Raw genomic sequence first — 18,921 nt, 5'->3', positions numbered from 1 at the left:
GGCCTGATCGGGTAGGGGGTCTCAGAGGCTGCCTACCAGATTGGGATGCATTCACAACCAAGGAGGCGGTGATGGTGTCATCCATCTTGTAACTTTGAGCTCAGTGGTTAGAGCACTCACCTGACATGTGGGAGACCCAGGTTTAATTCCCCCTCTGTTGGAGAAGAAGAAAGGAATTGAAGAGGAGATCCCCGCACCACTGAGAAGAGTGCCACAACTACTCAGCTATGGGATATTCTGATGAGGAACACCCGCAGTCTCTCCTGTTGAAGCTGTTCCACTGTGGATAAATAATTAAAGAGTGATTGAAACAGGGGGATTGACCCATGGGTCTTCCACCTCTCAGGCAGGTGCCCTAAGCACTAGGCTGTAGTCATTCTCTTGCTCTTTTTCTGGCCCAATAGCTATTCCACTGTGAGTAAAGACTTAAATAGTCATTGGGCAAGAGAGAGAATTAGTAGCCTTGAGGTTGGGGCACTCTCTGGAGAGTTGGAAGACCTTGGGTCCAGTCCCCCTGCTCCAATCACTCTTTAATTATTCATCCATAGTGGAATAGTTTCAACAGAATATCCCATGCCCAGTTGCTAGGGCCCTCACTTCAGAGGTGGGAGACCTCTGTTCAAATCCCCTTTCCCCCTTTGGCAGAGATGGAAGAATTAAACCTGTGTCTCCCACATCTCAGGTGGAGTGCTCTAACCACTGGGTCAAAAATTATACAGTGGGCACCCCGAATTGCTGCTGCCATTTTGTGTGGAGCAAGGCACATATCTAACTCATTCCCACAAGAAGGTACTTATTACCTAAGCTGTGTGGTTCCAGGACAGGGGTTCTTGCTCGTCAATCACTAAGCAGAGTTAGGCATCTATTCTGAGAGAGGTGCGGAGCTCCCTGCCTAGTATGCTGGCTTTTGTGGGTCACATTATGAGGCAGCTATCTTCCACGATTCATTATGTAGGGAACCTAAGTAACTAACTCAGGTTTTGTGGATCACAGTGTTGTTCCTGTGACTTTTTTTTTTTTTTTTTTTTTTTAGGTGTCTAAAAATTAAACACTGCAATGCTGAGCATGGCAACATCTAAATCCCTTTGCAAAGCTGGGCGTGTGCCTCTATGAGACACAGTTGCACTTGACTCTCTCTCTGGGGTGCAAAAGCGGCCCTGTGCCCCTACTACATAGCTGAGGCTTAGTGCTACAATGTATACATGATAAAAGAAAAGCAGAGTTAAAGAGAAATCCTGGCCCTGTTGACATCACTGGTAGAACTCTTAGTGGCTTCAGTGGGACCACAATTTCATCTCCAGTCTTAGCTGTGTGCTACACAACACCCTCTAAACTGCAACACTCTGTAGCATGTAGGCACAAGATATGGAGATAAGAAAGGAGTGGCAGCTTTCAAATCTATTTTTTGTTTAATCAATTTATTGCTTTAAATCAAAACCCTAGTATTGTTTGAATATTGGTGTCGATATTTCTGAATGTATGTAAATATCTGTGTATTGCTGATATTTGGGCCAAATTTTCCAGTTAGATGTGCACATTTGTACTCGTATTGCGTACATCTACGTTAGATTGGGACATGCTTATGGTATGTGTGCAAATCAAAAGTTTGTATGGACATGTATGTGCAAGTGTAGGTACACATGAACATGTACAACTGACTTTGAAGTTCTGCCTGGTTTTCCTTTACATTTCAGTTCTTATGAGATTATTTTAATAGTCTTTCACAGATATTTCAGAATATAGTATGGCTTTACATGTGTTTGTGAGTCTGTGTGTGTATATATGTGTGTTTGTATTGTTCCAAATTTGGTTTATCTATAGGGGGCCCAGTCCTGCAGTCATTACTAGGCAAAATTCTCATTGATTTCAGGATCAGGACCAGCATGTACATGTAAAGTGTCACTGACTTTAAAATTGTTACAGCCGGGTGGGATAAAGTATAGGCTTTTGGGAAATCCTGTGGGACTTGGGTAATTCTTTTCATTGCCTTGGCTTAACCTAGTCTGAGGTGTCATCCCCAGAGCTGAGAAATTTAGAAGCTTCATTTTACAGTAGAACCATTTACCAACTTTTAAATATTGTTTTGTCTTAAAAAAAGGAAGCTTTGAAATCTTCAGGAGTGGCTGGCTCTGAGACTCACTCCTCCAAAGGAAGAAATACAAAATGCCAACCACATGCTAAGTGGTAGGAGTTTGTAGTTCTCTCTCAGTGCACATCTGATAGCCACAATTCTGCTACACTTGGACTGTGATATCTCTGTAATGTTCTAGTACTATTTACTGTGTGGTGATCATAGAATTCATATGGCAAAGTGACTTATTTATAACTCAAAGGGACATTTTCTTCTCTATTTAGTGTAATAAAATCTGATCATCTATAAGCAAAAAGTGGCATTATTCAGAAACTTTTGTTTGTAGGTAATAGTCCTTGGGTAGAAAACATCTCGATTTATGCTATTTAAAGTTCTAGGGAAAAATAGTTGAAAACAGATTGAGATGGTTAGAGGCCATATAAACCTTTTGACCCATTTTAGGAATTACAGTATCCTGAAACTAAAGTGAAGACATTTTTTATTTCTTTTTAAAATGTCTTTAGGCGCAGTAACATTTAACAAAAGGAAAGGTTTTTCTCATTAAACTAAAATATTATTGAGTTACTAGAAAAGCCAAAAATCTTAGCTAGTTCTAAAAGCTCAAACATTTCCCACCTTGTAAAAGTTCCTCTGTCTTCCAATGTGATTTGATCTTCCGTGAGGTTGTAGTTCACAATCACACTTACTATATTGTACCATAGTACATTTCCTCTTCACATTTACCCATGGAACTCGCTAACTTTTTCCAGAGGAATCCAAGATGCAGGGACCCCTGTGGTAGAAAGTCCATCCAAAAAAGGATTGCAGCAACACAAGATTCCTACAGCTCCTTGGTCTGCCTTGGGGCCCTCAGCTGACCGGACCAGCAGTGCCCAACAAAAGTCAAGGAGCAAGTGGATTGCTTGCCAGGGAGGATATGGATGGGAGATGCACTGAATCAGTGTATCCTCAAGCCACCTCTGCTGGCAGGATTCCTGTGGTACTGCAGCCTTAGTTTAAACCTACCCTCCCTATGGCAGGGGTGGAAAGACCATGTAATCTCCCTGATAAGTGTGTTCCCTGATGTGGCAGCCCTCATTAGCACAGTACATAAGAATGGCCCTAGTGGGTCAGACCAAAGGTCCATCTAGCCCTGTATCCTGTCTTCCGACAGTGGCCAGTGCCAGGTGCCCCAGAGGGAATGAACAATAATCATCAAGTAATCCATTCCTTGTCTCTCATTCCCAGTTTCTGGCAAACAGAGGCTTGGGACATCATTCCTGTCCATCCTGGCTAATAGCCATTGATGGACCTATCCTCCATGAATTTATCTACCACTTTTTTGAATCCTGTTATAGTCTTGGCCTTCACAAAATCCTCTTGCAAGGAGTTCCACAGGTTGACTATGTGTTGTGTGAAGAAATACTTCCTTGTATTTATTTTAAACCTGCTGCCTATTAATTTCATCTGGTGACCCCTAGTTCTTGTGTTATGAGAAGTAGTAAACAACACTTCCTTATCTACTTTCTCTACACCAGTTATGATTTTATGGACTTCAATCATATCTCTCCTTAGCCGTCTCTTTTCCAAGCTGAAAAGTCCCAGTCGTATTAATCTCTCCTCATTATGGAAGCCATTCCATACCCCTAATCATTTTTGTTGCCCTTTTTTAACCTTTTCCAATTCCAAGTAGAGAGTAGTTTATACCTCCCTGCACCAGTGGGATAAATCAAACCGGATGTCTGTAGTTTAACTGCTTAAAATAAATAAATAAAGCCCAGTGTTTTTGTCTAAATAAATCCAATATCTGTATCTTCTCCCTCACTCCTGTATAGTTAATTTAAGTCCTTCCATCATTTCTGAATCATACTAATCTGATCAGTAGAACTACGAAGTTTCTTAAATGAAGGTGTATTATTGTCATAATTTCCCATGGATCAATTAATTATGACAAAAAGCCACTAATTTTAGTTCTAATTGAACATAATGATGAGACTCCAGAATCTAATTTTATCACGGTTGCTTCTTGCTGGAATGTTCATCACCTCCGTATCAGAAAACTTTGTCAGATTCTGTTCAGATTAATGATGCCTTTTTGTAACTCGCCCTCTTTCCCTCTCTCTCTCTCTCTTATTTTGCAGGGTCAACCCGGTCCTCAAGTAAGTGTCATCTTGTTCTTTTACACTAGATTATGCCTAACTGTGGAGTCAACAGAACTCTGATTATCTTCAAATTCTTTTTATTTTTTGGGACGGGCATTTAAAAAAGGCTAGAAGCTGGTAATCGTTACACAACACAGTAGACCAAATATTTCCCAAGAGAGAAACATGGGGCCCCCATATGGTTGTTTTAATTCCATCAGCTGTTTGACCAGATGGTGGGTTTAACAATGTATTACCAAATAAAGCAGATCACTTAACTATGGGTTGAAACTTTGCCACATAACTTTAAAGCAAGATGAAATAACTTCACAAATGTGTAGCAGGAGCTGGTTCACATTAACTGCTTATTAATCACATTCTAATAATGCTGTTGTAATCTGGGCAGGCTTCAGTTATTTCAGATATTGCACTACTGACTTCTTTGATTAATTATATACAATCCCTGAATTAGTTCTGCTTTGGTTAAGGATAACACAACTACATGTCATGTGAGGGGTAATTAAAGAAATGGGAATTCAGTGAAAAGGAAATTCATTCAGTCAGACACAGAAAATAAAAGAGGGGAAGTATTAGATATAACAGAAATGATATATAAATTACTTGGGTTATATTCAGAAAAATGGAAGAGTAAAAGAGGAGGAGGACTAGGCAAAACTAAACTGGGTTTTAGTTAATATAAAATTAAGGTTCTTTCCATTTGCATGGTTGTAATGCATCATGAAATATTTAGATTTTTTTTGTCTGAAAACTTTATGGTTTTCTGATGTTTAAGTGTTTTTTTATTGAAAAATGAATATTTTTCATAGAAAGCAGACACTTTCAGCAAACTACCCCTTCCCAGTTTTGATGAAAAATTTTTGATCAGCCCTGGTACTAAATAATTTTCCCAGTCTTAACTATGCTCATGAGGAATTTGGAGTGCAAAAAGTTAATCGGCTTGGCTAAACTAAATGGCTTCCTGGCTCCAAAGAATAAGTTTTTCCTATGCTGTCAAAGGGAACACTTAGAAAGTTTCCCGTGTTATAGGTCTATTTGTTTGCACTAAGAGCAGAGCTAAATTACAGTACTATGTCCTACATTAACACCTATTCTTGGGTCAGCCTTGATATGTATGAAGTATTTACTACATCCATGCAACACACACATAAATAAATCCACAACTGGAAAACAGTTGTATTTAAATTTTTATTGATTCAATATCAACGGGGTCTTTTTCATAATAATACAATATAAAAGATCATTTAATTTTATGTTTTTCCTACTTCAGCTCAGTAAAAATGATCTCTGTATTACAAACCACGAGCACTTTCTATAAAAGCTCCTGTTCCTATTCTAGTGCTGACAATAATGACCCCAAAGCAGAACTACAGGTTTTTTGTCATAGCCTTTAAATAGTACAGCACCTTTTTATGGTTACTTTTTTCCTTTAAAAAGAAAACAGTTTTGAATACCCTACTGTTAACAAAATTAGTCTGAGGAATAGTGGCAATACATGAAGCCGGGCTTTGGTTTTTTAAAGTTAAAAGGCTGGTGCTAAAATGATTCCAAAGAGCATCAGGGATGTCTTATTTCGGATATGAAATCCAGCGATTAACACTCACCAAAGGGGTTCATTTCCACTGGAAATCCATAAGGCCAAATTCTCCCCTCAGGCATGACCATGCAACTCCTATTGAATACAATGGAAATACATACATTTATCAAAGAACAGAATATTGCCTGTAGGTTATCGTTAAGCCTGCGTAGAATATAATACCCTGGCAGTGAAAGAAGATGGGTTACATTAATGAGAAAAGGAGTAACTTTTGTTATTTTCTCTAGTAACGAAAGGCACATAAATGTTAGAAAACAATGAGCATACTACAATAATCAAAGGAAAGACCAAACTTGCTTAGGAAATCCCACTGTGAGCTCTTTTAGTTGAGTATTCGTACAGCGCCTGTCACAAAGGAGTCCAGATCCAAGACTGTGGCTCCTGGATACTACAGTAGTACAAATAATAAATAAAAATAATACCCACCACCAATAAATAAAAATATTGTCAAAGTGCTTAATTGTAGCTTTTTTTACCATTTACTTCCCAGTTTCCCCCAGCATCACGTGGAAGTACCCTGTGCCCAGTCTTTTCCTGGTGCAGTATACTTCTTCCAGTGTTCCAGCATAACTACTTAGGAGACCAAGCCAAGAGACTGACAACTTGCAATCTGCACTTTATATGGGACATCACAGCTTTACAGAGACTGCTCTCCTCTCTTCAGTGGCCTTCCAAATCCTTATTAGAACTGGGCAAAATATTAATAATTATTTGTTTTAATCAGACCTTGCCTGTTTTCATATTTGTGAAATGTCTGTGAAAGAATTTTACATCCATTTGATACTTCCCAATTTAATGTTATGTACATGTCATAAGGGAACTGCAACACTTTTTGTGACAAATGTTCGCATTTTTTTTTTTTAACTTCGAGCTTCCTTAACTTCGAGCTTTGAACAACAGTACTCGGTTATATTTGGTCCCAAAAACCCCATAGTATTGGCTCTGGTTTCCTGATTGGCTGAAGCCACTCTATGTAGTCAGCGGGTTTGGCGAAAAAACACTTTGATGTGTTTTCTAAGAGTAGTGCCTTCATATTGTACTTTTTTCCTGTGACAGTCAGGAAGAAAATTGTCAGCAGCACACAGAGAGTAGCTCTGTGATGTCTTGTGCTGCAGTATGTGTGGGAAAGCAGTTTATCATCCCTTAAAGAATTTCCAGGATTCTAGGGGAGTACTGGCCAGGACTGGTGGCCCCGCAAAGACACTGGAAGAGAGAGCAGTGCATCCGCCAAAGAAACTAGAGGAGGGTAGCAGGCAACAGGTCCTTTTGCTTAAGAAGCAATCACCAAGTAGAGTTGGAAGGCAATTGTGTGGGGATAGTGGGCTGCAAGGCCTGGTGAGTTTCTCTATAGGTGCAGGCAGGTTGGATAGCCATCCATATTCAGCCTTTGAGGTACCTTTCTCAATAAATATATATATAATTTAGTTTTGGGAGGCTGGTTTACACCAGGCTGCTACGTGTAGGTGGCTATGTTAAAGCTATAGTCCCGTGGCGTGCAGGTCATAAGAATCAATAGTGTTGTAGGTACACTGAAGAGTTGGAAAACAGGCTGGGTTATCTGGTGCAACACCATCACAACAAAGCCTAACAACAATATCCATTATTCCCTCAAACTGGCTTCCCTTTCTCCAGCTGCTCCAAATTGAGGTTTAAACTCTTTGACAGTTTCTCCACCTGGGTGCTTGCAATATTACCATAGATTGTAGGGGATGGAAGAGAGGTAAAGACAAGCTCACAGTGTGCAGCATCAAAACCAGGTCCAGAGAAGTAGCCCATGACTGCGGATGCAGAAGAAGTGATGCCTCATTTACTGTCTCCTGGCCCATGGGCATCTCAGCCAGCTGCAATGCTAGCTGAATGACACTGTCTTCTAGCTGTCCATGAGCCAGAGATTTTTGTCAGCTAGCACACACCGCTGATCATCCAGTGCCTTGTCATAATGAGTGAGAGAAGCCCCAAACTCACAGGAGATGGCTGTCATCTGGGCCACCACCTGTTCCACTCTGCAGAAAAATCTGGCAGCTGTTTCCCTTTTAGTGGCCGCTGATGCTTCACTTCATCAAGTGGTCCCTCCCCCTGCTGAATGATAAAAGGAGATATGCCCATTTATTATGTGAAAATTCCATTTGTTTGTGCAGATATGCATTATGTGTGATGCACAGTGTATGCAGGTCAAACTTAAGCCCCAAACTTTACCAATTTGATCAGTGTTACATAAAGTTATGTACAGTCTCATAAATCCTTCATTTCTAGGCACAGTGGACTGAGTTAAGTATGGAGTGAAATTGGTATAGTTGTGGTGATTAGTTTAAATGATATCATTAGAGCCAAAATTTCAATATAGGTGTGCTTGGAAGGATTCAGTGTTTATCAGTAAATGTTGGGAATGTCCATTTCACCTTCTACACACAAATCGACTAAAAAAATATTTCCATCGACGATCACTGAAATGTACAGTTAGGCAAAGTAAGAAAAATGCTTCCTGAGAACTTACTAGAGTTTGATTTAAGACTATTTACTTGTATATTTTGACATGTGATACTGACAATGTGTGTTTCAATGGCTATCCGACATTAACTTTTTGAATCTCCACTTTTCTGTCATTAAATAATTGTCTAGCCCTCTTCCCCATTGTTTAATTCCCCTGTAATTTCTCACAACTGTGAAAATGTGAATTGATAAAAATAGGAAAAAATAGTTAAAAATAAACATCAATATTATTCATTGAAATTGTATTTAAATCTAATTAGTCCAAGCATAAATATGGTCTATGTAACTTCTGCTACAAAGTTTGTACATTCACTTTGTATGCGTAAAACTGCATTTTTTAATGTAAAAACTGAAGTTTGAGTAACAACCAAGTAAGGACTTAAGTATAAGGCCCACTGTGCATCCTCATTACTGTGATCTTTCATTTAAAATGAAGCCAAAAAGCTTTTTACTTTTAAAGACACTGGGTCAGGTTTTTTGTTTCTCCTACAGTAGATGACTTCACTAACACATAAACAGTACAGAGAGCTACTGCATATCCCCTATCCTGTATCAGGTGTTAGTGATGTCTACATCCATTGACTGGAAGACGTAGAACCCTGAAATCATATCTTGGCAGGTGCTGGAAGTTAAGGGCGGAAAATATTTTTTTATGGGAATTAAAAATTTACTAGACTTTTATAATAAGGAAGAGGAGACATTGAACCAGAATTAAACAATGGGTCTGCTTATTTTGATTGTTCTTTATAAAGGTATTTACAGCATCTGTAGTTTTGTCTATACATAAAGACAATGATTCTCCTCTCGGTTGCAATCATTTATATTCAGAATATCAAGTCAATAGAGTTACACCAGTGTAAATGAGAAGAAAGTTGGGCCCAGACTCTGATAATTTGGGCTCTTAAACTATTTTATTTTGTTGTTGTTGTGCTTTTGAAAAAAAATCATTACAGCTTACTTCTAGCAACCACATATAGGTGATGGATGTAATAGGACAGAGAATTAGAGGGAGAGAGTGTGCAAAATTCTATTTGTTATGTCTGCATTTTAGCAGCAAGGGCCAAAACTTACTTCCATTGAAGTTAATGGGAGTTTTGCCATTAACTTGTGTGGGATCGGGATTTAGCCTTAACTGAGTGCATCTCATAAATAAGCTTGTCTGAACAAAGTCACTTAAGTATCTGACTGGTAGAACTTCAGAGAGTATTCTGGACACTTTATTACTTCTCTTTCTATTACGTCTCTGTTTGGTAACCTTCCTTCCTTTTTACAGCCATAATGTAATCTTTGTACAGTACTGAAATTTAATGCGATCTTTACAGGAAACACTCAGCCAGCATTAAGTTGTGTAACTAATGAAACAAATGCCATAGCCATGGTCTATAAATTTCTTTACCATAGTTGCCCAGTAAAAGGCAACAGACCGGAGTCTTCCCTGGCTCCAGTGTTGTCTATTGACTTCAGTGGGGTTGCTCCTGATTTTCACCAGAGAGAGCTGGAGAATTGGGCTCAAGACTTTGTGTTGATGTCTGATGTTTCAAAAAACAAAACCCATGCTAAGGCTTACTTTTACAGAAGTAATTAACTTAATAATAGTTTCAAAAGTGTGTTGATTTTTTTTCAGGTTTCAGAGTAACAGCCGTGTTAGTCTGTATTCGCAAAAAGAAAAGGAGTACTTGTGGCACCTTAGAGACTAACCAATTTATTTGAGCATGAGCTTTCGTGAGCTACAGCATGCATATAATAAAGCAAAGATAACTTGTAAAATAACTTCTTGATAAAAAAGATTTGACAGTAAGAGGCACATATTAAACCATGAGTACTTTAGTTGCACCTGGTAAATATACACATCTGTGCATACAAGTATTTGTAAATGCCTAATATTAACTGCCCACTCAAGCGACTAAATGAGCAAATAATGTAAACACCAAGGGTGTGCTTCTATGCTAGAAACACAACATGGAACTCACAGGGGGGAGTGGCTAAGGTGGCTTTAAGCCTTTGTGTCCTCCTGATCCTTGGCTGCTCAGGAGGCTGGAGAGGTACCTGGTATTTATGGCAGCCTCCCCAGGGCTGCTCTGTGGGTGAAAGCACTGAGCAAAATCTCCACAGCACCGCATTCTGGGCATTCACCCGCAACAAAACCCTTCCCAGCCCTATCCTTAGTACACCCCCTCCCACTGCTTTTGCCAGGCCTTGTGAGGTGGCAACCTTATGGCTGTCTTCTGCAGTACTTGTGCCAGATGAATCCTCCCTGACCAGATCCAGGGATTTTAGAGTCCCTTTACACCATTCTGTTCCCCATTTTTGCCAGTGGAAAGGAACTGGAGCGGGGATGAGGCTCTCATGCAAAATATATTTTCAATTGCATTTACCTACTTTGTGCAGAAAATGCATTTTGCTTGTTCAGTTTCCTACTTAGGGTTGCAGTTCGGGTAATGGGCTTTCGAAATCTTGTGAATCATAGAATCATAGACTATCAGGGTTGGAAGGGACCTCAGGAGGTCATCTAGTCCAACCCTCTGCTCAAAGCAGGACCAATCCCCAACTAAAACTTTGTGCTTGGATAGCAGAATATTTAAGTGCTTGCCAGCAGATCCAGGTACTGATATTGTACAGATTTAGTCTTCTGGTTCAGAAAGATGTCTGGTCAAATCTGTTAATCCCAATAATATTTTAAAGCTGCTTTCAGATTTTTTTTTCCATCCTGAAAATGTATAAGAATATAAACCAATGTAACAATCAAAATGAAAGAAATCATTGGAGTCAGCATCGTTTAGAAACAGGGCTCTGTGCAGGCTAACATCAGTGCCAAGGGTGCTGATGCACAGCTATGGAGTTTTTATCTTCCTCGTCTACTGGTGAAGGACCCTCTCAGGAGTAGCTGCATATAGCAGATGAAGACAAATTGGAGAGATAGATTCTCTGAATAGGTGGGGCTCAATCTTTAAGGGCACTGAGCACCTTGTGCAGCATGCTGAGTACCCCCATCTCCCAATTAAATTAATGGGAATTGAGGGCACTTGGCACCTTGCAGGTGTTGCTCAGCAGTTGCAGAATTAGGCCCTGGGAGACCTAGGTACACTTTAATCAAATAATTACTGATGGGGGGCATGAGGGAGAGGCTGCAGGGAGAACAAATTAACCATCTACTTCTATTTGAAGGGTGTTATCTCTAGTTTCTTTTGATAGGCCCATAGCTTCTGAAATCCACCAATACCTCTTTTAAGACAAAACCAGGATGGATCTGTTCCCCTCGTCTCACACACTTAACGTTAGTGTTAAGTGGAAACATACCATGCACATTCTATCTTTTTAACCGGGAATTGATTTCACACTCATCACCACGGTATTCTGAGCGCTTAGATCTTCTCACGGCAAGAAGAGAAAAAATGTCTTGCATTCCTTAATTCTGTATAGTATTACTCAACAAAGCACACATGAGCACAACAGGCCAATTGCAAGCATATACTGTGGTTCCCATTTGAAGTCTACAAACAGCTTGTCAAAAAACAATTAACGAACTATGAAACATCTCTTGTATTCCCATAGCGTTCCCTAGTTTTGAGTCAGATTAAAGTTACATTTTACTGGTATAGTCCGAAAAACTGTGAAAATGTAGTAGCGTCCTCTGTGTTTTATTAGGAATTATGTCAGAGCAAAATACTGTGCCATATTCATGTATATAACATGGTATTTTACTATCCTACTACATATGTTTTGTATTCCATATTGAATGCCTACTACCCTAGCATTTTTAATGATCCCCATGCTCTCTTTCAGTTCTAAATTCCAGCTCAGTCTGTTGCAGATTCCTATAGTTTCACTGAAGCTAAACAAAACAAAACAAAAATCAAGAAATTTGAGAAGCATTATTCTTTATCAAACTGTTGGGCAGCTTTAAAATATCTGAACTGACTTCTAGTATATAGGGCCTGATCCTGTATCTTTTGTGAGAATAAAGCACTCCTTATTCATGTGAGGTGCTAATGTTGTGCCAATGTTAAAAGGGCAGATGGGTTGACCAGGTAACTATAGGCTGGTTAGCCTGACATCAGTCCCTGGCAAAATAATAGAAAAGCTCACATGGGATTCAATCAGACTCATAGACTTTAAGCAGGGCCGTCCCTAGCTATTAAGGGGCCCTACGCAGCCGCATACCTGTACATTGCAGGCCACAGAACCTCAGCCACCCACCCACCCTGGTAACAGGCCCATAACCTCTGGCTGAGTTACAGAAGTCCTCAAACCATGGTTTAAAGACGTCGCGTTACAGAGAATTCACCATTTACCAATTAATAAAGAATTGGAATATAATTAATGCTAGTCTGCATGTTTTTGTGAAAAATAGGTCTTGTAAAACAAACCTTAATTTAATTATTTGATGGAGATTACACATTTGGTTGATAAAGATAAATGCATCAACAATCTATTTAGGAGTGGGGCCAGGGCCACAGCTGCAGCTGGGGGCTGGGGCTGGCAGCAGGGCCAGAGCGGAGCTGGGGACAGAGTGGGGCTGGGTGGCACTCCCTCCCCAACCCCCATGGGGGCTGGCTTGGGCTCCACTGCACCCCCCCAGACATTCCTCCATGCCACACAGTTTGGGGACCATTGAAGTAAAAGCAGTTTAATGCTGTGGTTTATTTCATGAACTGTACATTAATAGTATGTACATACGTATGTATGTATGTCTCTTCCACTACATTGCCTTACTTTAACAGCCTGGCATTGACACTTAGACTAGTTTATTATTAACATAAACACATCTACCTAATGTAATCTATTGGATTTTTTTAACATAATGGTATTTTCATGTACTTGCATGGTCCAAAATTTGGGCAAAAATCACTAGAAAATGAAGTTTTTGTAAAACCTGGGAATTTTTCAGTAAAAATCAGTAAAAACTGAAAATGAAGGGTCTTACCATTGGGGAATCCTCATCAAATGGTGTGTTTCTACTTGGGAAGTAAGCCCTACACTATTCAGCATTTTCATGAATGAGCTGAAAATAAATTTTAAATTACTGATGATAAAATTTGCATATGAGACAGATTGGCAAAATGGTATACAACAATGAGGACAGGACAGTCATAAGCTGGATCCAGTCCAACAAAATATGTTTTAATATAGCCAAATGCAAAGTTATACACCTAGGAACAAGGAATGCTGGCCAGACCCAAGGAATGCTGGGGGACTATATCGGAAAGCAGGACTCTGAAAAGGATTTAGGTGTCATCATGGATGAGCAACTGAACATGAGCTCTCAGTGTGATGCAGTGGCAGAAAGGGCTGATGCATTCCTTGGACATATAAACGGGGAGCAGTGAGTAGGAGTAGGGAGGTGATTTTAGCTCTAGTAATTGGTGTGACTCATACTGGATACAGTTCTGGTGTCCACACTTTTAAAAGTATGTTGAAAAGAAAAAGCCATAGAAATTATTTGAGGGCTGGAGAAAATGCCTTACAGTGAGAGATTTAAGAGCGCAATCTATTTAGTTTATCAAAAAGAGAATTGAAAGATGACTTGATTACAGAGTATAAGTAGCTTAATGTGGAGAAAATACCAGATACTAAAGATTCTTTAATCTAGCAGAGAAGGGTTTAACAAGAATCAATGGCTAGAAGCTGAAGCCAGACAAATTCAAATTGGAAATTAGGGACACATTTTTAACAGTGAGGGTGATTAACCTTTGGAACAAGCTACCAAGGGGAAGTGGTGGATTATCCATCTATTGATGTCTTCAAATCAAGACTGGATGCCTTTCTGAAAGATATACTTTAGCCAACACAAGTTATTGCGCTCAATACAGAAATAACTGGGTGAAATTTAAGGGTCTGTGATATGCAGAAAGTCAAACTAGATGATCTAATGGTCCCTTATGATCTTAAACTGTATGAGTCTGAGTAGTGCAGTTGAGTTCAGCAGGACTACTTACAAGTGTAAAGATTAGTTGTGTGTGTAGGGGCTGGATTAGTAATGCATACCATGGGAAAAATCCGGACTTCACTGAAGTCAGTGAGAGTTTTGCCAGTGACTTCAGTGGGTCCTGGTTTTACCCTAAATTTTCAGTAAGGGCCCACTTTACAATGACTTGTGCACGTGAGTAAACTTACATGCATAAGCATTTGCAGGAGGAGGCCCCAAAATGTTTAAGACTTACACTAATATTTTGGTATTATAACAATACTGTTATCATACCCTCTCTTTCAGGAATTTAATACATTATGTGCATTTGATGAGGAGCTGGCATGCATAGCTCTGGTGATGCATTATTCTGCTTATATGCATATGGGTCACATTTACATGAGGATAACATGATGCAAAAAGAACTCAGTGTGGTAGGAAATACTGTAATTCCATTCATAAGGACAGGTCAAAATGTCTCTGCAGTTTCAGTAATTTGCCTGTTTGCATCAAGATGAAGCATGGCATGCTGCAATCTGTAATCTCTACAGGTCACCATTGTGTATAGCAGGCCATAATTCAGAACTCCACGGGCCACATTCTGCCCATGGAACACAATTTGGATGCCCTGCTATATAATAGAGGCTCTTGGATAATCTCAAACACTGGCAGTCATAAGGAATGTTAAGCATCATGAGCTGCTGGGGAACATTTAAAAGAATCACATATTTTTGAAGAAATATAATACAATTGCATTATTCAGTACGTCTGCTAGTGATCATTTGCCAAAAGAATAAGTATTCGTTTATATATACACATACATATGTGTGTAATTTCCCCTGAAGATGGTCTGAGTTTTGCAGACAAAAATATTACTCTTAGGAAAATTTTTAGTTTTGTTTTTAATAAATTTTATGTTGTTTTAAATTGCTTCCTTTTTAAAAAATGTTGCAAGCCTCAGAGGTTACAAAAAATCTCTCTAGTCACCTCATGTTTATATATACACTAGTCTAAATATGTGTAGATATGTATAACTGATGTACAATAATGTGTAGCATTTATAGGGTGTTTCATCTTCAAAGCACACTATAAATATTAACTAATTCGCAGAATACTTCTATAAAGTATGCCTTTATTATCTCCTATTGCGGATGGGGAAACTGATGCAGAGACGTTAAGGGACTGATCCTTCAACCATCACTCACACTAGTAGGCTTTACTATATGTGTAGTCTCATTGACTTCAGCTGACTTACTTGTGTGAGCAAGGGTTGACGGATCCATGTCAGAGCCAGAAATAGAAACCCAGGAATTCCAGACTTTGCCTATCTTGTCATGACTCAGATAGGATGTTTAGATATCTTGTAGTGTTCTGCTGGACTGTAATTTGCCTCAGATGGATTTAGGTTATGTAAAGTTCTACAGTTCTTATTACGCACAGTTGATAAACAGCCATAATGTACTTTGTTTTAAAAAGATGTTATGATTTGTTTACACAATGTCTGAGGTTGCAACAACATTGGCGGACAGAGAAACTATTTGAGGACTTACAGGATGTGCAAGGTAGCATGGAAATGGAGGAAACATAAAGTCCCACAGGAAAATTTAAAAAGCAATTTCAATGGTGCAAAATTTCACTCCAACATTTTTGCGTGTTATTTTCCCAAGCTTTAGCATACCCTAAGGATTAAAAAGTTACCTAGACTGTGAAATAATTCCTTCACTCCTAGGGTATTGAGATTATATTACAATCTCAGAAACTCTTCTATCCCTTGGGCAATATTTTACACAGCTATGGCTTCATATTAATATTTTACTGCTATTGCCCTTCTAACCAGTCATGATTTATATAATATAACCTGCCACCTCTTTTACAATTGCATTTTATGGTTGTATTTGTAGACATTTCTAAAAGGAAATCTAAATCTTTCTTTGGTTTTCTGCTTCCTTGAAAGAATGAATGTGTGTTGTAATGTAGTTTATAGTAAAATTTGGAAGAAAAAAATACAGTACAAGCATAGGTTGAAATATTGCTCTCATTGATGCCAAGATAAATCCAGAGTAATTCCACTGAAGTAAATAGAGTTACTCTGGATTTGCCTTGGTGAAACTGAGAGGAGAATTTGGCCCCCAGATTTTTAAATGCTTATGTTAAAAGCCAAATGCTAATGTGGCTGTACAACAAATTGCCTTCACGGTACTTTTTAACGCCATGTTCACAATTCTGCTCAGTTATGTAAGTGCAACTTTTATTGATGTCATTTGGATTTACACCTATGTAACTGAGAGCTGAACTGGGCCCAAAATTCTACAAAAGAGGCACCCGACATTTAATAGCAGATATCATGAGACATTGTTTTTAGTATTTTCAGTAACTAAATCTTGTTTTCAGGTTGTGGAAAACCAAACAGTCTTGAAAAATGTCATTCAAATCTGAACAAAATGTGCAGTGGTTGCAATTAGCAAGTCGACATACCATCGATTAGTATGTAGTTATTTCAGTAGATACTGTGCTGTGAAGATGTTGGTAAATATTGACATTTTAATCTTGGCCAGTGCTCAGCGCTTAGTTAGTGACAGATGAACCTCATCACTAATCAGATGCTTCATAGTTTTATTTTTAGCAACTTATTTTAGAGTTTTCTGTACTGCCCATCACCTATGGAAGGTCCCTAGTGGTCTGCAGGAGTCTTGTGCTCATAGACTCTTAGACTTTAAGGCCAGAAGGGACCATTGTTATCATGGAGTCTGACGTCCTGCACATTGCAGGCCACGGAACCTCACCCACCCACTCCTGTAATAGACTCATAACCTCTCGCTGAGTTACTGAAGTTCTCAAATCAAGATTTAAAGACTTCACGTTACTAAGAATCCACCATATACTTTAGTTCTGCTCTTCTCCATTCCTGGTTGCAGGAAGCTCTGCTTGGGATATAATTAAATGCTTTTCCCCGAAAGACGAAAGTAGAGAGATTTCACTGAGCCCCAAAAGTGGGAAGAGAGCTTGAAAGACGGATGTCAGTACTTGAAAGACAGATGTCAGTAAGCAGCAGTGCTGCTCCTGAACTGGCTACTAATAGTGACAAATTCACATTAGTCTCAGGGTATGTCTACACTGCAGCTAGAAATGTGCTTCCCAGTATGGGTGGACAGTATGGGTGGGTAGCTCTGTTTGAGCTAGTGTGCTAAAAATAGAAGAGTGGCTGAGGTGGCTTAGACCAGCCACCTGAGTACATACCCAGGGGTCAGGTGGATTGTACCAGGATGGGTGGCCCGTGCCTTTGCCCATGTCACCATGGTCACACTGCTATTTCTAGTGCAGAGCTAGTGTGTTTCTGTCTCCCTGTGCTGGGAAACACCTTCCTAGCTGCAATGTAAACATAGCTAGAATTGGCATTGGATCAACTGGAAACAAAAAATTTTAATTAAAAGTTGAAAAAATGTCATTTTGGGTTGAGCAAAAGTTTAATTTTAGTTTTTTAACCTTTTAAAAAATAAAATGGAAGAAAAATTCTAAATGAAGAGTCATTTCACACTGAAAAACTGTTTTGACTTTTTCAGAATTTTTTTCCCAGCTGAAGCAGTAGACAAATTGAACATGGATTTGCAAATATTTCAATGTACCCAAATATGCATTTTTCATCAAAAAAGAGTTGTGTCCAAAATATCTTGCACAACTGTCCTCTGAACCTCTCTTGCATGGAGAAGTAATTTTCTTCAAGGTGTTAGAGGCTGTGATCCAAAAGAAAAAGACGCTTAAAATCACCCCCTGAAGTAAGTCTTTCACAAGGCACTGGGTTATTCACCAGACCACTACGTAATTGGACAAACCAAACAACCTTTGCCTTAAAAGAGCTGCTTTTCAAGTTTAAGCTAACATGAATAAAACATCGCATTGTGAACTACAGTTACCTAAAATGATATAAAGATTTCCTAGGCCTCATCAAGGAGCCATTTTCATATTGTACTTTTAGAAGTAAATGGAAGAACATGCCAGTTCAGAAAAATCTGCAAAGGGAAATGTAAAATAAATAAAAATTATAAAAAAGGTTTAACGGTATGTTTATATCTCAAAAGACCTTGGAAAAAAAGGGTTTATGGCTTTGATTGGCAGGAGGTATAATTTTGCTGTTTAATTTGTATTGTGCTAGGAAAGAAATCCAGAATATGCTTCTCTGATCTATGTAGTTTTATAAGCCCTGAATTTCACTGGACTATATCAGTCTTCCTTTTAAGGTTTTTTTCTCTTCCAAGTGTTCTTTCAGTTCTAGACCACATTAATTGCTTCCATGAGGCAGAGCTTTGTGATCAGAGCCAGTACCTAGTGAGCCCTCTTAGGCCTGGGCTCAAATGAACATCATATCTTTTGAGAAAAATAGCTTAGTAGTAAAGATATCCTCACAGAAGTGTCCACAAAAAATACAGACTTTTACAATATCATTGGTAGTCCTAATACGGGCGGCTGACTGGAAGATCTAGCAGTTCTATTTATTTTTCCTTCTTTTCTTGTTTTGTTTCATGTCCACTTTAATCTTTAGCGTACAATGAAAGGTGTGTGAAATCTGAAATTATAAATCTGTTTATAGCTGTAACTCACTTTTCCAGCGTAACAGAGTTTGACACCATAATAAACACAATTTTTCGGTGGAAAGGTGCTTTGATAATTCTTTGTCCAGTCTCTCGTTCCTTTTTATTGTAAA

The 18,921-nt window shown here is 38.9% G+C and overlaps 1 protein-coding gene across 1 annotated transcript in view; it reads left to right on the top strand.

Annotated features, from left to right (window-relative positions):
- Positions 1–18,921, top strand: part of COL25A1 (collagen type XXV alpha 1 chain) — a 427,499-nt gene that overhangs the window by 256,588 nt on the left and 151,990 nt on the right. Inside the window, exon 5 of the mRNA XM_075127572.1 lies at positions 4,213–4,230. Within this exon, the coding sequence (XP_074983673.1) occupies positions 4,213–4,230 (18 nt within the window). The remainder of the gene's footprint in view (positions 1–4,212; positions 4,231–18,921) is intronic.

Source organism: Caretta caretta, chromosome 4 (genome assembly GCF_965140235.1).
Source record: "Caretta caretta isolate rCarCar2 chromosome 4, rCarCar1.hap1, whole genome shotgun sequence".
Lineage (NCBI taxonomy): Eukaryota > Metazoa > Chordata > Testudines > Cheloniidae > Caretta > Caretta caretta.
Note: the sequence above shows the minus strand (reverse complement) of the source record. Positions and strands in the feature narration are given on the sequence as shown.